This window comes from Colossoma macropomum, unplaced genomic scaffold (assembly GCF_904425465.1).
Source record: "Colossoma macropomum unplaced genomic scaffold, Colossoma_macropomum, whole genome shotgun sequence".
Taxonomy (NCBI): domain Eukaryota; kingdom Metazoa; phylum Chordata; class Actinopteri; order Characiformes; family Serrasalmidae; genus Colossoma; species Colossoma macropomum.
Genome location: NW_023494800.1, coordinates 13,166,730 through 13,194,678, shown reverse-complemented (window position 1 = coordinate 13,194,678; position 27,949 = coordinate 13,166,730). Strand labels below are relative to the sequence as shown.

The following is a 27,949-nucleotide window of genomic DNA, read 5'->3' as shown; positions in this document are numbered from 1 at the left end:
CAAATGTACAGTGTGTTTATTTGTAACAACTTGTCAGCATGTGGGCGTAATCAATGTGCTTTATTATGAACCAGACCTGAAGAACAATGCTTGCAATAAAATAACTGTATGTCAAAATCTAAACACATAAACACTTGTGTTATGAAAAAAGAACCCTCAAACCTACAAATCCTGAAATAAAGCAAGTATATTTAAAGGATTCACTTTTCTTATTCCACTGTTGCTGGCCTCCGTTCATCTCAGCTTCCCAGTCGATTTACACTTCTGATCGATCTCAAAGATTTGGATTTGCAAATGATCTTCTTCACATGGGAATCAACTCATACGGCAAGCCCAGCAGGGGCTAAACATGCATAATGACCTTTCTAGTTAATGAAATCCTTTTGGATTATGTGTAATTGCTAGCTCAGGCTCAGTAAATGCCGAGCCTGTTCTTTTATATATGGTACACGGTTCCGTTGCATGGGATTACTGAGTTCACCTGAAGAAAGTATGTGTGCCCAGCAGTTTGAAGCTGCGACCAGAGGAGTCCCAACCAAGAACTTCTGAAAATGGCTGTTCAGTGCATGAAACAGGCCACTGGATAGGTAGATGGTATGAAGATTGTGTGTTTATTTGGCAGTCTGACCAGGTTTAATCCACATGTCGTATGAAGACAGCGATGAAAAGGCAGCCGACAAGGGACATGGTTGAAGCGGAGAGGACCACCACTACTACACTGCCAGCCAGGTTGACCAGAGCACCAAGTCCAGCTCCCACTATAATCTGAGCTAGCTGCACCATGCAGGTGAGGGCAGCACAGTCCACTCCTGTGCCACGGCCCTGGACAGACGGGTCTTCTTTGCCCTGTTTTCTTTGATCCTGTAGCAGCAGAGCAAGATATTAGCATTTAGTGACACATTTAGGCATAAATGATGTGTTATTTTATTAATTACTCTCAGTCTGATGCACTATTTTGTTCATGGAGCTAAAGCAGAATCATCAGTTTGAAAATAAAATGCTCTTGTTATGGTTGCTTGGTATTTGCTCACCGGCTGTTTTATTAGAAACACCTAATTTTACGTCTTAATGAATCAGTTAAGGCCTAAAGAGTGAATCAGGTTGTCCAAACTTTTTTTTGCACATGCTACAATTACTTTTTTTATTTTTAAGTTAATCAAATAAGCAACTGTTTTCCATTCAAAAATCAACAAAATATGTAATTTGGTCAGGGATTCCCAAACTTTTGTATACAACTGTATCTTGTAAGGTCACCTTGCTGGTTTACAGTTATAGACTGTGGCCCATCTGTTGATCTGAACAATGTGTTAGCTTTTCTTTATCAGTGGTCAGTTTCAGACCACAAGGCTGCTCTTGGCTGGACATTTTTTAATTGGAGGTCCACTCTCAACCTTGCAGTGACACTGACAAGTGTAAAAAACACCAGCAATACCCCAATGCCTGATACACTCGTACCAGCACCACGCACATGCTACCATGTCATGTCAGTGTCCCTGTCGTCTGAGAATGTCCACTACCCAAATAATATCCGGTCAACCGCAGCCCTGTTGTCAGGAACTGACCCATGATGAATGGGGTAGCAGATGGCTGGCAAATTGCACATGACACAGAAGGGCTTCAGACCGTACATCTCTATAGCGGACGTTTAATGTAGGTGGACCTCAAAGTAGCCAGTGAGTGGAAAAACAAGGGAAGAGTTTCTAGTAAAGTTGATGAAGAGTTTTATATGATCATTAAACTGAAGGATTTCAAGAAGCATTACAAATAATACTTCAAATAAAAAGATAAAAATAATGTGAGCGGGACGTCCTGCACAGATGTCCTTAAGCAGCTCTCAGTGGCCTGCATAACCTTCCTTTCAGAGAGATGATTTTGAAGCTAATTAACATAATACATATTTGCTGTGGGCAGCAGCTGCTGACTGAGAAGAGGATGTATGAAGTATTTCATCCTGTGCAACAACAAAATCATAGACAGCTGCCACTTCAACAACAGGTCATATCTTTTAAAAAGTTTTTCTTTTTAAGCTTTTTTTTTTTTAGAAAAAAAAATAGTGTTGTTGTTTCAGCACAAACATAGAGAAAAAAAAAAAACAAATTTGATGTTGATGTTGCTCTTGACTTCTCAGTTTAAATCAGCACCTCAGGTGTTAATCAGTCCTGGGGGCTGATGGATTTGCAGACTGATTCTTCATTAACAGTCTTTCCAATTAATCCTGTAAAAAGTGCCACCACTGGCAAGAGGAAATCATTAAGTGTAAGGAAAGCAGAGAAGGCATCTACGTTAAACAGAATTATTTGGTAAATCAGAATAAGTGCCTTATTTTTTATGTACTCTGTTTAATTTGACAAGGAGTTTATAAAAATGTAGTAAGACTGAGTGAAGGAGGTCTCCCAGCTCACTGTGCACTGTGTCAGTACTCAATTAACAGTTCGAGGTGCCAGTAAACGAATACTGATTGTAACGTTTCATCACGGGAAGTCTGAGAAAATACACAGACGAGCAATTCAGTGAATTGCTCATTTTAACAGTGCAAGGTGAAAGTTTTACTCATATTTCACTAAATATATTGTAGGCCGCTTTTTGCTTCTATCACACCGACCTGTGTTTGAAGGATGAAGGGACAGAAAACTGTTAACACTGAAGTGGGGGAGCATGTGGCGTTTCACTTTTAATTACAGTTTAGTATATCAAGCAATGCTGTTCACTCGGCCAGGTCCCACCGACGGGCCCGAAGTTTTACTACACACTTCTATAACCTTACCTAAGATTAATTCAGCCAATTTGAAATGTAGTCCTTGTAGTTACTGAATAATTAGCCTTAGTATGTAATAAGGGACTTAAATACCACATTGGAATCTCTACCTGAAATAACTACCAGAATATTATCCAGTAAATAAAATATTATATTATGCTTTGCCACTCCTAAACGCAAATGTCTTAACGTGAGCATGTTGTCATGGACACATTGTTACAGACATCACTGAGAAGGCAGATACATTATAAAGCATGAGACTGACTACTGGTTGGAAAATGAATGAAAAAGCTTGTAACAATCAACAGGACGTCTTTTTATGGAGAAAGTCCTGTTATTAAATAAGAAGAACCAATTGGCTTGCTCGTAGAGCCGCAAGTGAGAAAAGTTACCCCTCATTGTGGAGATATGTGCATGCACAGTAGCCTGAACAGGATAAAGAAACCCATTTTATGTGTTATTTGAACCATACAGTGCCAACTGTTTATGCTGTATTTGTCAAATTTTACTAATGATTTAAAATATGGTTTTGAGACATTAGTTTAAGGTTTATATGTCTCTTTCCATTAAAATAAATAGGAGTCTGGTATGGCCTGAAATAACTGCCCCGGGAGCACTGCCAAGATGGCCATAGAGTGGACAGACTTTCCTATAAGGACTTCGGCAGAGGGGGGGCAACCTTTCTTGCTTAATATGCTAGAACAATGTTAGCTAGGTCCAAAACAGTTAAAATATATTTCTCTGACAAACTAACATGTTGGCATGTCATCCACTGAAGGGAAAAAAGACCTCTAAAAGGATCATGAGCGTCCATCAGCATCCAGTTTTGCATCTGTTGGCTGTAGTTTTAGCTGATTAGCTTATCTGAGGCAGCCTCTGTTATATTACTGAATCGACACAAAAACCTACAGATACAGCTGTTTTTGAATAATAAAACATGCTGTAACGGTGGAGGCAAGGAGGCGGGATGTAAATGCGAGTTGCTTTTATTGAAATTAGAGTCCAGAGTAGCAGAGGTTTGAAGAACGGATGAGTCCATGACAAAAACAAAACCGAACTACAAGAAGAAAGCAAATAAGAGACAAGAAAACATCCACGAGTACATCCACAATGCAAGCCAGAGACTGAACGAACACAGGGGTATAAATACACAGAGGGGAAACGAGAAACACCTGGGACTAATGAGGGGAGCAGCACAGACAGGTGGAACAGATAACAAGGGGGCAGGACCAGGGAGGAGATACAGAACAACAACAAAAGCACATGGCACAAGAAAACAAAAAGGCACATGGCTACAACAGAGGGGAAGAAAGACACTCTCAGAGGGACAAAAGGAGAATCCGTGACACATGCTTTGAAAAATATGACTCTGCATGATGCTATTTTCTGTGTGACACCAGTGCTCGTACCTAAAAAAGCCACAACTCTACAGTCATTTCAGCTGAACTTTGTTTCTTTCTATTTAGGCTTTTATTTACATCTCCATGAATATCCATACATGAACTCTTACAGATACTCAAATATCAAAATTAGTCAAAATGCACACCCCTAATATGGTCAGCTGAAGACCATTCACACAAGCGTCCATTCACATATATACTGATGGCTGAAGGACTCCACAAATCAGATGGTTCAGTTTACAAGTGCATTTCATTCTACACTGGTTCTCTGTCAGTATATGTGTCTTTAGTGATGAGAGATTTCACTAATGGTGCTTTTAATGCCAATAATTATATTTGACTGTCTTTTTTTCACTTAAAGTGAGTAAAATGACTGTTTAAATGTGAGCAGAAGCTTTCTCGGCGTTTGAGGGTGCTCCTGACAGATGACTATTACTGATGAAAGAAATGCCTTTCACATTAGCAGGCTCACTGCACTATCAGAGCAAGACGTTCCAGTGCTCTACCCACTAGAGGTCAAGGTTTCACATTATTACAAAGCCGATGTTCTCTTTCATGTTATTTCATTCTGCACTATGAAAAACTCAGGGACTGATTACTTTTAATTATACTGCATCTTATAAAGTTCTTTGAGTAATATCATGAGTAAAATGAGTCAATCCCCGTCACTGACACACATATCAGAACACATTAAGAAACTCATTTGCCTCTCAAAAGAAACAGTGACAATTCCCAGAAGAATACGCTCTTTTATCCTAGAGTGAATAAGACTGAGCAGATTGAGCTCTTTGTTCCAAGCACGCATGGATACTGACCTCTTCCTGCTTGTGGTATTCTGAGATGAGGTTGAATGGGATGGTGTAAAGGGTGCTGGACATCACGCCAAAGACGCTACACAGAGACAGGGTGGAGATGATGTTGGGATACAGGCCGATCAGACTGGTACCCAGTCCAAACACAAAGTAGCCCATAAAGTAGAGTCCCTTCAGGCCAATGTAGGGTAACATCAGTCTCTGCACATCTGTATGCACATGAAACACATTGTGTAACAATAATGCTTTTTTGTGTAATATCTAAAAAAGGTAAATAAGATGCATAATACACCTCTGTTTGGGTTTGAGTTTTGTAGTCGGAAAATGTATGTCCAAAGGAAGATTCCATATTTTTGTCTGTAAGTTTACAAAAACCACCCCTATCACATCTTGTGGTAAACAAAAATGTTCCAAAGTCAATGCATTTGGTCAATACTTTTTACAGTACGGTACTTAGCAAAATTAAGAGACAATCAGTACATTAAGAACAAGTTGTTCCTTTTCATAAATAAAAGCAGACTACATATTTTTAACAAAAAATTACACAGAAGCCTCAAGAACTAAATATAATATCACATTTCTCAGTATTAACATGTCCACTCTTTGCCATTTTTGCAGGTTCTTCTCTTTTTAAGAGACTTGCTCTCAGTTTTTCTGAAAGAAGAAATCTGCAGGGATATTTTTCCACACTTCCAAAGTCCAGTCTCAGAAGCTGGTTGCATTTTCTGCTTCTCATGATCCAAATAATCCCAAACATATTCTGTGATGTTGAGGTCTAGGGTGGACAGGCCATTGTTCTGAGAACACCAGCAGCTTTCTCGTTTGATTTGCAAATTTTCTTCTTTTTTCTTCTTTTTTTTTATCTATTTCACACACACAGGTACTGACGTCTTCCTGCTACACCATTCTACACCTGCTACAAGCCAGCACTTATGCACTGAACACACTTATGCATTGAATTAACACCATAAAGTTTCAGAAAAAATTATTATTACTATGCACTACTTCAACATCACTGCAGCATTATATCAACTTCAACATTGCATCAAGTTGCACTCAAATTCTAGGCTTGTTCTGCCAAATTCACTTGTTATCTTTTGTTCACAATCAGGTTATAATAAAAATATTTTTAATTTTGAGGATGCACTCTGTAATTAAAAGTAGTAGCAATACAGTCATGAGAAAATACGCGTTAAAATATGGCAGCCATATGCAGCAGTGAGTCTCTCTGTAAAGCCTTATATAATCATTTAAAAGTTATAGGTGTTGGGTTGTATTTCGCAGGAGTTTTTGGACCATGTCATACGTCTTAACGTTTTAACGTCACATGCAGAGACTCAAGAAGAAGGTCTAGCTCAATGTTTAGGACGCAAATGCAAAATCTGCATGATACTGGTGAAGATATGATGACAATAGTAGATAATTCACTCACATCCTTAGAAGGGATGTAGTTTTGAGTTCTCTTTCAATACTCTTTCAGATTGCAAGCAATCATTAGATTCATCCACTCATTGAAGGGGTCTGACGCACAACCAGTGTTACAAAATGTTCTTCCGCATGTTGCATGCAATTACACCGGAGAGGAAATCCCCAAAATGTGCATAGCATAGCTTTAATAAGAATTCCACAGAGATTCACTTTTTATGCATGATTTTGAACCTCATTCCATAGAGCATGGTTTTTCTACTCCACCCCTAAGGACCCACTGCCCTGAGCAATTTCAGGTTGTTCCTGCTCTAAGACACCTGGTCCAACTCATCAGCTAATTATCACGCCCTTCATGAGTTTGATTAGAGCAGAGAATACTTGACACTCTGCAGGGCAGTGGGTCCCCAGGACTGGAACTGAAAACCGCTAGAGCTTCTTCATTATAAATGCTATACCACTACTAGTAACACATTTGTGTTTTGAAATCACTGCTATTTTTTTATTTGTTTACTTATTTATTTTAATCATGCCAAAGTCATGTGACTACCACACTTTAAAAAGAATGCTGATTTGCATGGGATATTTTGGTAAGATTGCCAATTTTTATTATGTCAACTAAATGCTTGCATATAGCACATACTGTATGCAGCAATGTTGCAATTTTGAATATTTAACGACCTTGTAATTCTAATTACATAGTGATAAGTTGGGGAGAAAATGATGTAGGACAACACATACATACATGGACAGTCATCTGAGATTTGTTGAAGAACTTATTTGTTAACCACAGAGTGTGATGGGGTGATTAATTTTTCTCATAGACAAAAATGGCTTAGATCCAAGGCTCATTGAGATGCTAACAGCGAACTACAACATGGCAAAATGTCCTTTGAGGTCTATGGATCAGGGTTACAGAGACAGGTTAAGGTTATCCTGGAACTGAATTAAAGGGTCAGTATAGATTCTCTACTGATAGGCCTGTAGATGGAAACCTGAGCCAGCTCTCAAAATAGCCCTCTGCAATCTGCTCTTTAGTAATAAATAATAAGTGTGAGTCTCCTCTCAGCCATTTTGATTAATGCTCTCATTTTTATAATAGCCAGCTTTTCATTTTCTTATCACTACAGAATGGGTATTCTCTAACTATAGGTGCTCATTCATACTTACTATGGACTCATTGTGAAAGAGGATTTCTAATAAGGCAGGAGGATAATTCACACAAGTCACTGTGCAGTAATACTCACAGGAATAGAGAGCAGAGGACACAGCATTGATGCAGAGTCCCCAGCAGCCCACCTCTACCCCCCTCTCATAGGTGGCATAAGCAGTGGTGTTATGAGGAGCATATGGGTTCCCCTTATACACAATCTGGAGGAAGCAACCATAAAAAAAAAAAAGCTGAAACAAGCCATCAGAAATGCAGGAAACATATTTGTCATTCCATAAAGGACATACAAACAACAAGTGACAGCAGGAGTGAATGCTGGGTAAACAGGTATGAACCTATCAACGGGAGACCCAGCAGTGATAACGCAATCAGACAGTTTACTCACCGCCGAAGCGTATAGCTCTTTGATTTGGCCCCTGCAAGGTGAAAAAGGACTGCTGGGCTAGGCATCTGATAATAGCTTACACATCACCCACTCTGCTGAGAGCAGCATGGGTTGTTTTCGTGTCTCTGATGCACCACTGAGAGCTTTTAAGCCGAAATCCTTGCTCCCCACCAACAAACTGCGGTCACATTCTCACAGACTATAGCAAAACAGTACACAGTGTGTCTCAAGTTCTTGAGAAACAGGATGTTTTGGATGGAAGTCCTTCATCATCTGTGCGAGCAAAGTGCCTCTAGGAGGTGAATCAGTTGATGTTCAGATTTTGAGATGCTTAAAACAGAACATGTGTTCATTGCAAAGTTCCAATATGTAGATGAGCTTCCTCTTTCTTTAGTTTCTTGACTTCATTGCTGCCATAGCAACAAACCACAATATTAACCGTGGTGTCCATCTTATGTTCATGACAGTTAAAGTGTCTATAGATGATAGAAATGAAGTGACCCTGAAAATTCAAAGGTGCACAACAACACAATCCACAGATCTTCTTTTTCCATTGAAGAGTTAATTACATCTCAGGCAGGAGGTGAAGAATAATGGATGATGAAAATGTTTGACAAGTTATGGCCTGTATGTGTAGTAGCTTTGTTAAAGAAACTGGCATTACTACATTTTAATTGGTTACATGCCAATACATCATAAATGTTCTTTGTCAAACAATGTATTATTATTTACCTACTGATATTTGTTGCCATGGCAGCAGCAATATTGGAAACTAGAGGAAAAGGAAAGCTCATCTCCATATTTAGAACTTTGAAGCTCCTTGCATTGAATATTCTTCTTTTAATTTGAATATCGACTGGTTCACCTCCTACAGCTTCAGAAGCCCTTTTGCTTATATGAAAGTTTTCCAAACAAAACATTCTGTTTCTCAGACACTTTATGTACCATGCCATGCTTCTCCCAACATGTATGCATCTGCATTTATAACCAAGTCCACTACAGTAACTCCTAGCCACACACCATCACTTTGAACTATGCGCTGACCATAAAGAGGCAAAAGTGATCATTTTGATGTGTCTGCAGAGCTGATGAGGTCAGGAATTCTGGTCGGTTTCTTCATATCCAGTCCCCACTACATGGTTTATGATTGTCTGTGTCCAAGACTGTGTTCAAAATCTGGAGTTACTGATGAACCCACTACTGAAGAGCACTGGTGGACAAACTGTCAGCCATCTCAAGGATTCATCGCTTAATTAAATTCATCAACATGCTACTTTCATCACTCTACCATCTGCCTAAGTTTAACGTCAATCAGGGCAGCAGTGCATAAAGCCTACACTTAACAACATCAGAGTAATTTGTTTTTCAGTGTGCCTCAACAAATTAATGATGTACCTTTACTGCTGATAAAATTATTCAGAAGGGCTAATTAATAGAATGAATAGCATGCCATAACCCTTCAACGAAGTACTGGTATGTGTGAGTAAAGAGTATCTAATGGACTCATTCCACATCATATTGAGAAGAATCAGGTTTATTAAAATGTAAGTTGTGTCATGCAATGGTATAACATAAACTACAGTTCTTATTTCCTTCTAATTTCACATACAAAGTTTAAATTACCGTCAGCACGTGAGGATGGATGAACGTGAGCTCTCACTAACCTGCCCCATAAAGTCAGTGAAGAAGAGCATGTTGCAAAGGAAAGCAGTCCAGCCCAGCAGGTGACTCACACACAGGCAACGGTAATGGCTGGGCATGTTAATCATGGCCGACAATAAAGATTTTAAAGTCATTCTCTTCTGTACCTGCAGTGCACACAAACAAAAAAGCAAAAAGAAAAACAAAAAGATTAAAACTTCTTAAGAAGATTACTCAAGAAGATTACTAACACATACACTGGCAAAGCTATTAGCAAAGGAACTCCAGTCAGAGAAGTAAATTAGGGATACACTATGATTGGAATTATACAGTTATCAGCAGATATTCATTCAAAAAGGAAATCAGCCTTGGACATACGTTTAGATTTCAAACTGATATTAGATGAGGTATTAATTTTACTCCAGAACATTTAGGATAAACTGGGCTACTGTGCTAAAGCACTGGCATTTTACTCATTTTACTGCATTTGTAACAAAACACCCTACAAATAAGTGTTACATTACATGCTAATTCTAATTTCTACATTTTATAAATGTTTATGTATTGGCATTGGCAGATATGTGCATGCAAAATATTGGCTATCGGGCCCACAGTTCCCTTATCTGTGCATCCCTGAAGTACATCTGTACTCTGAGTAAGGGTGGACAAAATAGAATAACAGTTATTATATGCTAGATTATATGATAGTTATTATATACAGGCTCTCTAGAATTGATCTAAAGTTGTCTTTTCTATGCATGTAGCTGTGCAGTGTTATACTCAGAAAAGCATGTCCTTGATGTAATTTACCATAATAATGGTAACACATCATCATATTGCCCACCCTGACCTCTGACGCCTTTGTGTCCAGCTGTGAATTAAAAAGCTACTCTAAAATCACAAAAAAAAGAAAAGTATTATTTACATTGCAATTTTACAAAATTCCACTCTAGCTTAAATGACCAATGTTCTCTAGTGACGGCACAGATGATACAGCTGGGCAGGCACAAATGTGTTGGCTTACAGATGTAATTATTAAAGGTTCTGTGGAACCATTAAGAAATGAGTACATTTATTTAAACCAAAGAGTGCTGCAAGCTGTGATAAATAAAGCCGAGGAAGCATCCGTTCTCAGTTCATTACCACGGATCTTCATGGTTTCTTTCACCCCCTCAAATCTTTAAAGATTCAAATCCAATGAGGCAGAAATGATGGAGCCCTGTCCAAACCAATTATCTGGTCACGCGAGCAGAGGAAGATGCCTAAAAAGAAGAAGCCCTCATTATTTGGAGAGATAACTGAGAGAGAATACCATAGAATATTCTCAGACCTCTCTCATCATGTTTGACCTGCTTACCACCTGTTTCCCTTAAGATCTGATGTATTATTCATGCTCTCTATATCAAGGAATATGAAAATGCTCCTCTCTAACCAGGAATCCTAATGCATGGCCATGACTTACTAAGGCATGGGAACAAGATACTTCAAGAGAAACTCCACCTGTTTTTCAAAATGTCTGCATTCAGAAATTCAGATTCAATCCTTGAGATGTAAACCAAGTAATTCAGAGTGGTTTGATGCAAAATGCTGCATTGTAGAGAAATTCACTGACTTGGATTTATTTATAGTGGTGTTGATGGGAACCAGGCTGTGATGTCTACAACACAAACACAGCTACAGGGAGATTCACTCGAAAGAGACCCCGAATATTCTGTAAGAACTCTCGCTAGGACGAATCAATCTGAACGAAACAATGTGCAATGTGCTCCTCAGTATATAGAGCTTTGAACAAGCTGGGATGCCCCTGCGTTGGAGCAATGAGGTAGGCGCCAGACAGCCAACGCAACGTTTAACCTCCGTTTGCAACTTCCGGGTGCATATCCCCATACCCCTTCATGTGTCTGGCAGAAAACGGAGATCACTTCCAGCATCGCATGTAATGCAATCAATTATGCATACATCAAGGTATGTAGTGTATTTCTTTGGTTCAGACTGCTTCACCCTAAAGGAAGTTACAACAGAATATTCAGGGCCTCTTTCGAGTGAATCGCCCTGTATTTTATCAACTTATCTAAACAACCAGTAACCTACAGGTGACTTCAGAATTTTTAGCTCTGTAAACACATGTTGATTACTGTGGATTATCGTTAACCTGTGAGAGCTAAGCAGCCATGGACAGATTATATTACAGGTGGCTATCCTCAGGGTCCAAGCAAAACATGTTTATAAAGCCAATATAGGCTTTTTAACTCATAGAACACAAATAATAAGTTTTTAGATTAGCCTTTGTTTATAGTAATAGCTGAGGGAGCTCCTCAAAAGATGACTGCCACATTTTGTACACACTGACTTTTCATGTTAATTTTTTTTCCTGAGGAGCCAAGTCTCTAAACCCTCCTTTAGGAGGTCAATTTCTTATTTTGCCAACTTTTTCCACTGCTTTGAATTTGTATTGCAGAAAAGTAACTGTGGCCTCAATAACCTCCCAAATTTTAAAAATCATAGAACCACCTCCAATACACACAAGTGAGATGTTGCATATGGAGTACATCATTTGACACATATCTCTAATGCTGTTATTTTTCTAGAACCATGTTTCACTGCTTCACAATGAGTGTCACCTAATCTGAAATAAAATGTCCCATCATGCAAGAAGAAGCAAGGCCAGCACTCAACTAATATGAATATACATTGCCTCATCTATGAAATATGACAGCCTTGGGACAATAACTGCATTGGGGTCAGTTACTTAGTTAGATGACTGAGGGTGTGTGAGTGTTTACACATAATGTATTCATGTATTCAGGCAACAGCACATTTCTAATTTGTATGGGATCTGGAGGTGTATGTGTTTTGCCAGGTGAAGCCTTGAAGACATCCTTGATGGCTTGTCCTATGCTAAAAATGATGGACTCATGTTGGTTGTGATGATAGTTGTGTTTCCTTTGTCCTGGCCTGAAGAATGCCATTAAATCACTATAAACCTAATCACCCATGAAGCACTGCAGATGGCTGAAGGTTCAACCCATTTCTTTCCAGTGCAGTATTCAGGCACTGGTGTATACCATCTTTACTGTATCCTCTCTGTTTATTCAAAGTGTTGTATTAGAATACGGTTAAAGCTGTCTTGTGAAGATGAAGAGATGTTTCTAGAGCCATAGAAGAGCTCTTGTGGCAGGAACAGAAGGTCTATTGTGTGAGGTAGGCAGGCAGTAAATCATTGAAGGACTCAGAGAAAGAGTGCTGAATAACAGGATTGCTGCAAAATGCCAGATTATTCAGTCTAAAACCATACACTTCATGAATAAGGTAGCATTAAAAAAGACACTAACAGTAACAGAAAATTTGGCAACAAAAAAAGGGAGCACTGCACTGAACAGGTGAAAGAATTCATAATTTCAACAGGTACTGAGCATTCTACCAGTGTTTGAACTGTTACTGCCGAGCATGATATCACTCCACAATAACTTGAGGCTAGGTCCTGAATTCTTGGAGAGCTTTCCGAAGCTGCATCAATGCACAAGCAGCAACATTTCATATGACTCACTGGCATGACAAATTCCAAGCTTAAGAGGCATGGCTGTGGTTACGTCAAGAGCGCGTCTGATTTTTGTAATTCAGGCAGAAGGCTGTCCAGTGAAGCAGATCCCTGCAATTATACATATTTCTACAGAGGAAAACAACTTTGAAAAAGGACGAAGTACAATTTATTCCATTTACACTCTTCTCATGTTGTACAAGAAGCACACTAATGACAGGTTAGAGCGTGGATCCTGTCTGCAATTACTCTCCCGCCTCCTGAACCCATGCAATGGCTTATAACAAAAAGGAACTTGTTTATAGTATGACTGTAATGAGTCAGTATTACAAAATTGTATGCTTCATTCTCATTGCACTCCAAATTAGGTATGACTAAGTGAGACCAAACAAGCCATCTAATGGCAAATCATAAATAACAGACACCAGCAAAAAGAAGAAATTGCACAAATGAGGGGGAAAACAAGGGGGGACTGTTGAAGGACAAATTGTGCAGCAAGAATAAACATACAGGTAGAAAGGGATTGGGGTGAGTATAGAAGCTGACAGGAAAAGAACAAGGTGGACCACATAACTGACCTCTTTGCTGGGCTGCTTGGCACTGGATGTGACGGCATTGGCCTCGCTGAGGGCAGAGAAGGAGCGAGGTCGGAGCTCAGGTGTGGGCACCGGCTCCTTGGACAAGGCCCCGTAGCCAGTGCCATTAGAGGCCACGATCAGAGGAGCTGTGGGGGCTGAAGGTTCGGACGTGAGCTGCTTGCTCAGAGGCTTCTCGGGTATACTGAAGAGATGTACGGTGAGGAAGAAGCTCCAGGTCAGCGCTGAGAAGAAATAGATCACCTGGTATTCGGAGCCCAGCAAGACACCGAGAGCAGAGTGACCCCAGTCCATCGCACCAATCAGGTAACCACATGCGCCACCCAGACCTGTAACATGATACAGGCTTTCAAAGACCACACAGAAGCAGAGCATAGACATGCTGAGGGCTTGTATACCTTTGGCACTGATGTAAAAAAGAAACCACTGAGATGCTCTCAGAAATTATTTAGTCGCTGTCCAAAGAAAACCATGTATCTCCATTTTTATTGATTTTTATTTCCCTTCATCATTTCAACACACCAACTGTTCTGTACAGTGTGTGAGAATTTCATGATTAATGGACCAATACAAAATGCTCTGAAATCAGTTGGAATAAAATCTCTTTACATTAACTTACATTAAAATGTAAGAGTGTTTTTGCCCACTCTTGTAAAGTGACTATTTCGGAGATACTTGCTGTTATTTGGACTACAACGATTTAAAGAATCTGGACAGGCAAACAGAACGAAGAAAGAGCCGACCCTTTGATCATACATTAAAGTCGGTTTTATGGGCTGTTCTGGTTACTGGAAATGTATAGATTTCACACAGCAAGGAACATTATTGATGTAAACTTAAGAAGAAAGGCTCCTAAATGTTTTTTGGCTTAGATACACAGTTCCAAGAAAAAGCTTACATGAAGTGGAAAAAAAGGTTCTGCACACTTACACATCTTTTGAATAACCATCCAATGAAAAGTTCTTTAGGGAACCAAAAGCTGTATTTCTATAGCAACTCTCCAAAGAACTCTTTCTGGCACCTTTATTTTTAAGAGTGTAGAGCCCGTGAATAAGACAGAGATCACCCTTCATTTGTTTTATTTCCAAGCAAAACGGTCATTAAACAAAAGTAATCTATTTTAGGAGACAATTTTGAGAAGATTAGGTATAGGATAATTCACTTGCATGAAGATCTTTCTTTGGGAAAACATTCAAACATTACTATATGATACAGAGAAAATGGAACTTCTAACAATATTGCAAGACCACCAAAACTGTCACCATCAGATAAACAGTACTTAAAGCTGTCATCTTTGAAAATCCACAGGTGTTTCTGTCCATCCTTCCACTGTGAGAAGACAACTCAATGTTAAATCAAACAAAGAAGATGCTGGTGTTCTCAGAACAATGGACTGACCACCTCAGAGTCCAGACTCCAACACCACTGAATACGTGTGAGATTACTAGGTCAGAAGCAGAAAATGCAACCAACTGCTAAGACTGACCTTCGGAGGGGTGGAAAATATCCCTGCATATATCACTGCAATTGAAGATGTAATAAAATAAAGAGTGGACACATAACAAAAACTAGAAAATTTGATATTTTTCAAGTTTTCAAGGCTTATGTGTAATTTTCTGCTAAATATATACTTTATGTTTTTTGTTGATATGGAAAAAATAATAACACATACTTACTTTTTGACTGGAAATTAAATAAATGAAATGTTGTCTCTGAGTTTTACCCAATACTGTATATTAATTGTACACTATATGGACAAAAGTCCTGGGGCACCACACCTACAATACACCTACAGGACCTTTTATGACATCCCATTCTAAATCCACAGGCATTAATATGGAGTTGGTCCCCCTTAGCAGCTGTAACAGCTTCCACTCTTCTGGGAAGGCTTTTAACAAAATTTTGGAGAGTGTCTGTGGGAATTATTGCCATTTAGAAGAACATTTGTGAGGTCAGACACTGATGTTGGACGAGAGGGCCTGGCTCGCAGTCTCCATTCTAGTTCATCTCAAATATGTTCGATGGGGTTGAGGTCAGGGCTGTGAGGTCCAGTCAAGTTCTTCTACACCAAACTCATCCTGCCATGTCTTTATGGACTTTGCTTTGCGCACTGGGGCTCAATCATGCTGGAACAGAAAATGGCCTTCCCCAAACTGTTCCCACAAAGTTGGAAGCATACAATTGTCCAAAATGTCATAGTATGCTGAAGTATTAAGGCTTCCCTGCACCGGAACGAAGGGGCTTGGACCAACCTCTGAAAAACAACCCTATAGCATTATCCCTCCTCCACCAAACTTTACAGCTGGCACAAGCGGTCAGGCAGGTAATGTTCTCCTGGCATTCGCCAAACCCAGACATGTCCATCAGGCTGACAGATAGAGAAGGATGATTTGTCACTCCACAGAATGCGTTTCCACTGCTCCAGAGTCCAGTGGCAGCGTGCTTTACACTCCAATGCTTGGAATAGTGCATTTTTATCTCAGACTTGTGTGTAGCTGCTTGGCCATTGAAATCCATGTTGTGAAGCTCTATAACATACAGTTGTTCTGCTAATATTGTTTCCAAAGGCAATTCGGAACTTTTTAGTGAGTGATTCAACAAAGGATAGGCACTTGGCGGCCCCACTCAGTGAGTTTGCGTGGTCTACCAATTCATGGCTGAGCTGTTGTTACTCCTATGTGCTTCCATTTCAAAATAATAGCACTTACATTTGACAGGGGCAGATCTAGCAGGACAGAAATTTCACAAACTAACTTGTGGCAGAGGTGGCATCCAATGACAGTGCCATGTTTGAAGTCAATACGCTCATCAGTACGACCCATCCTACTGCCAGTGTTTGTCTATCGAGACTGCAAGGCTGTGTGCTTAATTTTATCCTCCTGTTAGCAATGGGTGTGGTTGAAACACCAGAACTCAATACTTTTGTCTATATTATAGTGTATGTTAGTAAAACAAGAGGCAGCTAACTATTATACTTGGCACTATAGGGCATTATGTCCAAGTCCAACCTAACTAAATGCGCAGGTTCTCAGCAGTCCCTCAAGCCTAGCAGAACATGCAAACATCAATCATCCTTGACCTGCAACTGATGTAACTCTGAGAAAATGTTTTTGAGAGCAAAACTGTTGTTTCCTCTTAAAGACAGGATTTCAGAACAACAAAGCTGTAGCCTCAGAACGGAATTCTCCAAACAGCCGAAGAAAGCTGTTGGGAGTCTGTAGAAGTTTATAGAGTGAGTTTTAAATGTAACGACAAACAGTCAGTGACAAAGAAGAACATGCTGAAAGTCTAAACAGCCTATCACAGATATGTAAACACTGTCCAAAACCCTCCTAGACCCTCACATTGGTTGGTGAAAGATGAAGTTTGCAAATGTGGAATTGAACGGTTGTCAACTTCAACCATGAAAACAGCTTTACAAGTCCTTTATTGCTGTTTTAGGTTATGGCCTTGTAGATAGAGTCTACGTTACGTTTGTAAGAGTTCATTTAAATCCTGGAATTCTTATCTGAAACTAAAATATACATTAATTGTGCAGAGAATGACTTCAGATTACATCATCATACACTTTCTTGAGCCAAGATATTTAACAGAATATTTATTTTTTCACACAGAAACCATCACAAGAACCAATTTCATCACTTTCAGTGGCATATTTTATGAATCTCAAACTGACTTTCACTAGTATAATTGATAAAGCTCAAGCTGACTTTCACTAGTATAATTGATAAACCTCAAGCTGACTTTCAGTGGTGTGATTGAGCAAGCTGTGCATTTGGAGAATCTTTTATGTGATATTCCTCTGCCTCACTCTTCAGTTATAACCTCACCAGTTGATCAATGATGAAATCACACAGGCAAAGTCTTGCACCATATTAAAACTTGGAAATGTAGCACACATTAATAAAGGTTAAAGATGTAATTTAACTTCAAGAAAAGTCTTAAAGTGGTAATCTATAAATTTTTCAAAATGTCTGTAGAATTAAATTGGTCAGATGTAAACAATGCCATTCAGCGTGGTTTGGTGCGAAATGCTCCATCATAGAGAAAACTACAGTCAGAATTGTTCACAGTGGTGGTGGTGGTGATGTTCAGTGTTTCAAAAGTTACTTAGTTGTTACATGAGATGGTACGGATACACTGGCTGATGTCTGAGACAATATTCCACAATAGTTTTGAGATAAAAATTTTGGGCTCAAATTTTTTTTTGGTTTTTTTTTATCAGTTCACGTTAGGCCAAACAAAACCCAAAAGAAAACTTACTATTATATCATCATCATCACTGAATATAAAAGCTCAGAAGACACAGGTTCACTGGTAATCTACCACCACTGTAAAGAAATCTAAATGGGTAGATTTCTCTACAGTTTACAACTGAAGTACTGAAATTAAGAAAAACTGTGTTTTAAAAACTGCTCCAAACTGATTCTCAAAAAAACGCTCCTACATGTGAATGTGTCTGTGTGATTTCTTTTCTGCTGTGCTTATAAAATGTACTTCATGTATGCAAACATAAAGCTTCTACTAGGAAACATCACCAATATTAAACCTTTGAAATGACTATCACATTCTGACCTTTACAATCTCATAATGTGCATGAGATAGCAATAAGACAGAAACCAAACAATCCACACACACGCACGCATACACGCACGCATACACACACACAGCCTCGAGCTGCTGGATCATGTGCCTGTGCTGCTCTCAGCCTCAACCCATGATCCCAGCACATGACTGAGCCTGGGCTGGATTAGAACCCACTGAGCACGCTCACACCAACCTGTGCCTGCTTCCTGTACAGCCACGCTCACAGGCTGTTCTACACTAATCATCACTACCAGTTTAAACGCTTAAACTGCAGCAAATATGACATTTAGTGATTACATGCACTCTTTAAAATGAAGGTGCTAAAAGGGTTCTTTGAAGCAGTGCCATAGAAGCACCACATGTGGCTTCCTAAAAACCCTTGTGTGGAGGGATACTGCCTTTTTCAACCTAATGTCCTTCTGCTGCCTCTGTAGTGTACGGTCAGTTATCACAGACAATAATTTAGATGCCTTCTCCTATATTTAGTATAAGAACAGAAAACAGAGGGATAGGATTGAAGCCAGCAGGCAGTCAATAGCCAATAGTACTAGTAGCACTAGTAGTAATAGAGATCGGTACCATTGGATATCGGTATCAGATTGATATCAGCAGAAAATGCTGGATCAGATATCAGAAGGAAGAAAGGAATTAATCTGATCAAATCCTGTAACAAATCTGCCCTGGAATATCACACACACTGTATTTCCTTCTGTGGGCTAGTTGAGTGTTTGAGTACTTTGATCATGATTATAATCCCAATCATCACTCTACTTTTCAATGATCCTCTTAAAGGGGAATTCCACCAATTTTGAAAAACTTCTGCATAATGACATGGTTAAGATGTAAACAAAGTCATTCAGGGGTTGATGTGAAATGAGCCATATTAGAGAAACTTACTGAGCCAGAATTATTCACAGTGGTAGTGATAGGAACCAGATGTCTATGATACCTCTGAAAAAATACTTCACAAAAATTATTATATGAAATAGTTACAAATATGCTGTCTGATGTCTGAGACATTGTTTTACGGTTTACGTTTGATATAAACTTTAGACCAAAAGATATTTCTATTTGTTTTTAATCCAGTGGCGGAGAGGTAAATGCGCAACATACTCAAAACTTTTTGGATATTAAATAAAAAGGCTTTATTTGTGTTGTAGATATTGCAACCCTTGGGTCTGATTACCACTGCTGTAAAGAAAATCGAGCTGGTAAGTTTCTCTACAATGTACTACTTCACATCAAACCACTCTGAATGCCTTTGTTTACATCTCAAGCACTGAATTATGCAGATATTTAAAAAAAAAATCAGTGCAATTATCCTTTAAATGAAGTGCTTACAAAAAAAAAAAGCTCACTTAAAGCTCAGTAGATTTAAAGGAGAAATATCAGATCGGTATCTGTCGATACTCAAGGTTTCAAGATCAGTATCAGAATCAAAAAAGAAAAGTGACATTGTACCATCTGTACAATGTAGTAACAAGGAAACATGTAGGTTTAAAGTATTCCTAAGTGTTCTTTAATAACCAAAGGCAGCTGTTCTACACCCGTAAAAAAGCAGTTCTACAAGGGTTCTTTAACAAAAGCAACAGTTATATACAGAACTATGACAACTTAAAGAACCACAGAAAAAGTTTTTCTCATTGTTAAAAGGTTATTTTCCATGATGGAGAACCTGTTATCTTTAAAAAACTAAAAAAAAAGGTTCTATGTAGCAACAAAAAGGGTTCTGCTGTTGTTACAAGTCAAAAAACCTTTTTTTTGGTACAAGACAACCTTAAAAAGTGGTTCTTCAAGGGTTCTTTAGTAAAGGCAAGCAATTTTATACACAACCATGGTGAAATGGTGCATTATTAAAAAGTTCTTCTTCATGATGAAAACCTGTTGTATATGTTCTTTAAAGAACTTTTTAAAAGTTGGTTCCATATAGCACCAAAAAGGGTTGTGCTATTTTTTACAAATCAAAGAACCCTTCTCTGGCACAAGACACCTTTAAAAAAGTGGTTCTTCAATGGTTCTATAGCAAAGTTTTATACAGACAATACAACTTGAAGAACGATTTGAATGCTTAAATATTTCTCTTCATTGGTAAAAGGTTCTACTGCATGATGTGTATGGTTCTTCTTCTTCTTCATTATAAATGGTATACAGCACCAAAAAGGGTTCTGTTGTTACAAGTCAAGGCATTTTTCCTTGGTACTATATACAAACTTTTTTTGTGAATGTTTTCACTCCACAGAACCCTTTTAGCACGTTTATTTCTGAGAGTGTAGTTAGAGCTGGTTGTCACCATCTGTTTACGTGGCTTCTATTAAGTCTGTTATTTTCCTGCACTCTAAAAGTTTTACACTCCATCATGCCTCATTCCACAGTCCAGTTTCAGCACTATAAATACCAGCACACAAGCCCCACTTACGAGTTCAATTGTCACCTGAGCTAATTTCTGGATTCTTGCAATTAATGAATCTTCTAAGTAATATTTTTTTCTCTGTGTTTACTTGTTTTTGCTCTGTTACATCTAGTGTGAGTTCATCACCCAAACGTTTATCTATTTTTAAGAGAGCCGCTGTCTGGAAATGATGAAATGCTGAGAAACCAGGCCTCCGGTTTGAACTCCTGCATGTAAACTGCACTGGAAGTTGTGATTTAAGGAAAAAAGGCAGGTGCTTCCTGCACATGGCTTCAAAACCTCCTGGCTGATGTTAACGCTGCGAAATCCCACTAGAGTCTCTGCTGCTGCCGTTCACATGGTGGGCTGCTAGGATTGGTTACGTCAGCAAGATGGCATGGGCAGCCAGCACATGGCAACTTGCGCACTATTTTACTGGCAGAGGAACGTGGAATAGGCTGCTGCCACAGCGCTCTGCAATTTTACACTACAGCCCAAGATTCAATCACTAATCTGCTGCAAAATCCTCAAAAGCAATCTGGAAATAAGGCTTTGCCTCACATTTTGAAAGGGATAAGAAATAAACCTGCAATGCAAAATTTCTCCAGCTGCTCTTCCTAAAAGAGCTGCATGAAATGTTAAATTCTGTGACAGTGGGAGGTCGAAGGAGAAGAAGTAACAGAATTACTATGTGATGACTAAATACATAAATCGCTGCTGTTGGACAAAACCTCATATCATCATTTTTGCTATTTTTCATTTTTGACATAATTTGAAAATACCTGTTGCCTTTTACATTGTGCGTAAATTTCATGATGAATTTCAAAAGAAATGGAAAATAGATGTGGAAAAATGTCCGGTTCCATTGATCTACATTAAAAATAAAGTATGTTTTTTCATTCTGCTGTAAAGTTCTCATTTTGGAGATATGAGGTTTTGTTCAGACAGCAGCGATACATATATTAATATAAAAATCTGATTTTTTTTGTCTACTTTCTTCCATTAAAGCTCGTGTTTAGACGGAGTTGGGTGCATTTGATCTACTCATTAGAGGTTTTTGCACAGACTTGTGGACTCCAGCTCAAGGGCATGCTGTCATTAAAGCAAAGTGTAAATTTACCTAATAGTGAGAATTTCTAAAATTCATGTAGATATTTCTAAGATTCTACTTTTAAAAAAAAAAAAGTAGACATACTTTTCTTTTCTTTTGCGGAAGAAAAATGCAAAACAGAAGCATTTTCACTAGTTGTTAAAGTCTTTTAGACCCCACTGTTTATAAAAATACAGGTTATCCATTACTATGATGTAGTGATGTGTGGATCCATGCAAAGTGAAACGCTGCACTAAACTGTGTAATCCAGTGGAGTGTGCCACATTAATACAAATATATAAATATATAATCAAACACAAATAGAGAATATTACTTTAAACCAATTCCCATAGGGGAAGCAGATATACAGGAAAAGAGCTGACATTCATGCCTCTTGATGTTTCAGAGACAGTAGATATGTTCTCTTAGACATAAAAAGCAAAAAAGATGAAAACATGCAGACTTCAGGGGCTTCCCTGAAGGGGAACACTATAGGATCTCACAGATATTCAAAGAGAGTGAGAGAGAGATAGACGAAGTGACGTAGAGTGAGAGAAAGAAAGAGACAGAGAAAGAGCTAGTAGTGATGAGTAAACCAAGCAGACTGAGGACACATTGAGCAGAATACAGCATCACGAATACACAGACATTTCAAAGACTGTAAGTAAGAACAAAGAAATGATATACAAGAAAAAAAAACTGCAGGAGTAGTGATAAAACAGAAAGGTGGGTCAGACACAGCTCCTGGTTGCTTTGCCGTTTGGTATTTGCTGACATAACAGGCTCCCTCAGATGCAATTTAAGATCTTATTTGTAGTTTGATCTCTTTGTGGAAGTATTCCAAGATCAAAATCCTCCTAAGGTGGAGAAATAAGACCTCAATTATTTTTGCACTGTGAAAGGGAATTGAATACATTGGAAAAGGTTTCTTTCAATGCCTGTCTCCAGATTTCTGTCAAGGAACAGCATTATAGGTTTAACAGCTTTAAGTGATGTGCACTGAGGGTTTCAGTTAGAAGCAAACTTTCATATTAGAAGCCAAAAATACAGCAAAAAGAATATATAGTAGTGTGAAAAAAGTTACAGACCACGTTTCATTTACATCATTTCCTAAAACAGCAATTAAGTGTAAGTTATTAATTTTTCAGCATCAGGGAAAAAAAACCTGAAAACATACTGTATGTGTAACAGAAAATTATGTTTGGTCTTAGAAGTTGGTCGCATTTACTGCTTTTCACAATCCAAGTAACCTCAACACACATTTAGTGATGTTGAGGTCTGGGCTCCGGGGTGGTCAGTCCATTGTTCTGAGAACAAGACTGTGACAAGTAATAACAAGCAGCTTCTTTGTGTGATTTGAAACTGCAAATCTTTGTGTGACATGCAAAGGTTCTTTTTTGTCTATTTCCTTTTGTCAGTAAAGCCATCTTGGCAGCTACACATCCATTCAGACCCACAGTGCTGAGCCCTCTTCTCACAGTGGAAAGATGGACAGAAACACCTGTGGATGCTTTCAAAACTGAAGAAGGGTGGAGCTTAATTTTCTCCTCTTTCCTAAAGATAAAAGCTTTAAGTACTGTTTAAGTACCTCGTGGACCAAAACACTGCAGACTTCAGCATGTTGCCTCATTAACCACACCTGATTCAGCTCATCAGCTCATGAGCAAGGCCTTCATGAACTGAATTCAGAGTGTTAGATGAAGGTAAACGCTAATCTCCACAGTACTTTGGCTCGGAAGGTCCCCAGTTTGACATGCCTGGTGCATCTGATAACGGTTTTGGAGGTCTTGCACAATTACTTGATTACTTATTTCCCTAGAACTTTTCCCTTCCTTATGCAAGTGAATTATCTTATAACTACTCTCCTCAGAAATATCCCCTGTAAAATAAACAACTTATACTTAATGACCGGATAATATTTTTGACTGGATAATAACTTCTACACCTGATTTGTCTTAGAATATGCATACAGGGTCAGTTTCCAAAACATGGATTAAGCCTTGTCGTAGACTGAACTGCAGTGTAAATGGTAAATCACTACTGAAAAGTTTAGGCTTAGGCTTAATCTGAGTCTAAGAAACCAGCCCCTAGTGCCCTTAACAGACAATTAGTGGCATTTACTCCATGGGTGCATTCAAGCCTCTTCTTCTTACCGGTAAGCAGTGCATGATAGTGAAGGCCTCTTTCCTTGTCCTGGTACGAGCAGACATCAAACAGGTAGGCCTTGACAGGCCCGTCTATGAAGTCTGCTGCAAAGTCAAACAGCACGACTCCAAACATGACCACTACTATGGACCATGTCCTCTTCACACCCCTGTGCCGCACTATGGCTGAAATAAGGAGAACACATTCAAAATTCCAGTTTAATCAGAGCCTTTTAAACAAACCTCAATTACATAAACACCTTTTAGCGTTTTACTCATTTCTTGCCTCAACAGATAACTACAGAATTGGTTCTTTCAATTGAATAACAAATATGTGGGACTTTTTTTCTGATACAGCATGTCTATCGCCTTGAAGGCTTTGAAGAAAAATCCTACTGCTTCATGTCTAGCCAGAAATGATGTAACGCATAATGCACCGTGAATGTTCGGCCAATTAGGGCTTAGGTAGAGAACAGCTCAGAACAAATAATGAGTAGGAAACTGAACAACGAAAACAAGTACACTGAAATCATTAATATTCAAATCATTAATATTCAAATTATGGAGTAGCGATGGGGCTCATTTGCACTGACTGACCAATATCTGTAGTGCTAATTATCTTAGCATAGAATAGGAAGCTTAACTTTTCCATTGATAAGAAAACAATGGCCAAAAATTGTCATAGCAACACTGAGGTCCTTTTGAGCATCTGCACTAAACTGTAAACAGAAATTTTGTATAAAATATAAACTATGATGCCCAGAAACAGAGCTGAAAATTAATTATGTATGTAACAGGTTCTGATATCATTCATAATTTAATGTTCTTTAAGGAAGGTTTTGCGCTACAAATAGAATTTCTAGCTCAACATTTTTTAAAAGAAAAATACATGAAATAAATAAAAATACCAAGTGATGATAAAATCTTTAGCCTAATTTCTTTGACTTTGTAATTATAAGCAACCCAAAAAGGTACAAAATGCTAAGAGAATTCGAATTTTCTTGACCCAAATGTTATATATACAGCCTCATGCAAAAGTTTGGTCAGATTACGTTTTGTCGATTTTCAAAACGGAAATAAGTTAACACATCCTCTACCAAGAACACACATTCAAATGTCCAATTACTGTATTGTATGTATGTACTGTAATTACTGAATTTAACATGTTGGAATATACATATATATATATATATATATATACATATATATATATACATATATATATATATATATATATATATATATATATATGGCATGTGCAAAAGTTATGGCACCTGTTATATTTTATGGCTTTTTTTATTATTGAATAAGTTAAATAAATAGAAATAGTGCTCTCTAATTTAAAAAAAATGTTATATTTAAGTGTGCTCCTTGTAGAGGATGTGTATTTATTATCACTTAGAAAATCAACAAAAAGTCATTTGACTACTGGTGTTTGACATTTTACAACTGTATTTTGTAATTTTGTCTTTCAGTTTACTTTACTTTTGGCACAAAACTGTGTTGGTGCACTACATTTTATTATTGTGCAAATTACATACACATTTGAATCAAGTCAGTTGAATACATCACTTTCTTTAGCAAATTATCCAGGCAGATAAATAAAACTAACTCTAGTGTCTTACCTGAAACCACTGCATCTCCATTGAGAAACATGGTGATGCCCACCAGCATCATAATCCCCAGTGACAGTATGTAGGGTCTCCTGCGGCCCCATCGCGAGCGGCAGTAGTCGCTGGCCGAGCCGATGACCGGCTGCAGGATGAATCCCAGCACGGGGCTGATGAGCCACACCAGACTATACAGGCTCCGAGGGAGTCCCACACTGAGCAGCACAGGCGTGACAAATGCTGCCTCCACGGCGTAGCAGAATTCCCTTCCAAACATGACCATTCCATGCATGATGAGCCTGCCTCGCGACCTTCTGGGTGGCTCCACGGCCCCGAAAACTGTCGACTCAATGGAGTCCGCAAAGTCCCCTTTGGATCCGCAGTCCACCGAGTAGGGCTCCATGGCCGTGATGTGGTTGCCCGGCTCAGGGAACCTTGAGGGCTTGTCCTCACTCAGCAGAGTCATGGCTCACACTGCTAACCACCTCTCCAAAATCTGCACTCACTAATCTCTACTGCATAGCTGAGCAAGTGGAGTGCAAAAGGAGCGCTTGAGTAGCCCTCAAGATCTGATCTGAACTGAGAAGAGAGAAGGTAGTTGCCTGATTTGGATGAATTAAAAAAGCCTCTTTTTTCTCCTTGCCTTGCCAAAGGCCTCCAGCAAGTTGTAAACACGTGACAGAGATTATGAGCTGAGAGGCTTCTCTCTCTTTGCTCTTACTGGAATTTCTAGTTTGGCATTTTCCTAAGAAACTGCTGTTGGCAGATGGACAGTGGTTGTAAGCTGAGCTGGTAACCCTAACCCTAACCCTAGACTGATTTCAGAGCACATGTTTCTTGTTTTATTTTATTTATTTTGTTTTTTCTTTTTGAAGCCCTCTAGGTAACATTGGCTGGATCAAAGCTTAAACTTTCCTTGCTGACTACTCACAAGGCCTCTTTTGTGGTCTGCAATTGAGGTAGATTGTTCACATTTGGTCTATCAAATGATGTAACATGTGATCCTTCGAGAATGCACAAGCTTTACAAGGGGGTGATGGAGCATTCTAGCATTTAACTAAGGTTCAAGAACTTAAACACGCCACAATGTTGACACTTTGACCTCTTATTATCCAGTTCGCCTCTAAGCCAAGTCTTTACCTTCAGTTCAGAACAACTCGCAAGTTCCCATGTGGATATATATCTCTCTGGCTCGCTCACATTCGTCATGGGATACTGCGTAGAGTCTGCACAGAGATCATGTGAGCCACAGGCCATTCTGCTGACTTCTCATGGTACACCGCCCACTACAGTCAGATCTGAAGTGGAATTTCACTGATTTTTGAAAATTTCTGCTTAATGAAATGGTTAAGATGTACACAATCATTCAGAGTGGTTTGATGAGAAATGTGCCCTTCTAGAGAAAAATACCAGATCTCTGGTTTGGTCTGAGTTTAATGCCTCTACAAGTTGCCTCATAGAATAGAAAAAAAATTGGTGGAATTCCCCTTTAATCTGCAACAGCCCAGGCAACAGCCCACTAAGAACCCATCAGATGGTTAGAGCTACTCGGATTAAAATGCCACATTCCTCACGTATCTCTACACAGACACTGTGACTCTTTCACTATTATTCTTAGGTAAAGTTAGCTTTGCTCAGAGAAGTTAACTCTATTCACCCCAAATATAAATGTAACACAATGAAATTGCTAGATTCACTCAGATTATAAATTAGCTACAAAACATGGTTGATAAATATGGAAACACTTCAGTACAGGGGGGCATTATCATGTCTTTGTAATGCACTTATTAAGCCTTTTCAAGTCAGCTGCTGCAAATTAACTCACTACTATGTTACTAAGCAATAACTAGAGTGAGTTAAGAATGTTTAATTGTGTATTCTACGTTCTTTTGTGGACAATTTTAGGTGGACATTATTAGGACTTATGAAGCCAAGAGCTGCCCATTACTACTCTATTAAATAGTAACTAGAGTGGATTAAGAATTTTCACACCTGTTTGTGTATTATATATCATAATGTTATGCATAATCCTTCCCTAACATTGGGTCTGTATGTGCTTACTTTTTTTTTATTTCTACCAACAACTTAATAATAAGCCACCGATCAGCTCTAAATAAATACAAGACTTTCTCTTCTAAAGAGAAACTTTCTAGTTAACATGTACTAAAGTTCTTAACATATGGTGTATATAACTGTGAAATAGACTACTATTTCTGAGGGAGCTTAGAGTTCAGTTAATTACAGGAGGTAATTCATGCCAGAATTCTTACTTTGCACACTGTAGAATCATACTGGATTAAAACCACAGATCTCATCAGTAATGACTCAAATTACAGCACTTCCCAAGGTAAAACTAACCCAGCTCGAACTGGGCTTAAGAGAACAATATTCATTTTGTATAACAAA

General features: G+C 38.7%; 1 protein-coding gene across 1 annotated transcript; it reads right to left on the bottom strand.

The window, feature by feature from the left end:
- Positions 1-76: 76 nt before the first annotated feature.
- slc45a2 (solute carrier family 45 member 2) lies at positions 77-27,874 on the bottom strand. The gene is made up of 7 exons (XM_036589010.1): positions 25,559-27,874; positions 23,943-24,119; positions 13,706-14,052; positions 9,613-9,756; positions 7,640-7,763; positions 4,971-5,176; positions 77-861 (listed from the first exon to the last, which is right to left on the bottom strand). Exons 1-7 carry the CDS (start codon positions 26,007-26,009, stop codon positions 634-636), a joined length of 1,677 nt encoding a protein of 558 aa, XP_036444903.1. The 5' UTR covers positions 26,010-27,874; the 3' UTR covers positions 77-633.
- Between the last annotated feature and the right edge of the window lie 75 nt (positions 27,875-27,949).

Coding starts and splice junctions, on each gene's coding strand:
- slc45a2 (XM_036589010.1), bottom strand. CDS start 26,009: ATGACTCTGCTGAGTGAGGACAAGCCCTCAAGGTTCCCTGAGCCGGGC. Junction 9,757..13,705: donor CCAAGCAGCCCAGCAAAGAG/GTCAGTTATGTG, acceptor TGTGCACTGCAG/GTACAGAAGAGAATGACTTT. Junction 7,764..9,612: donor TCACTGACTTTATGGGGCAG/GTTAGTGAGAGC, acceptor TGCTTCCTCCAG/ATTGTGTATAAGGGGAACCC.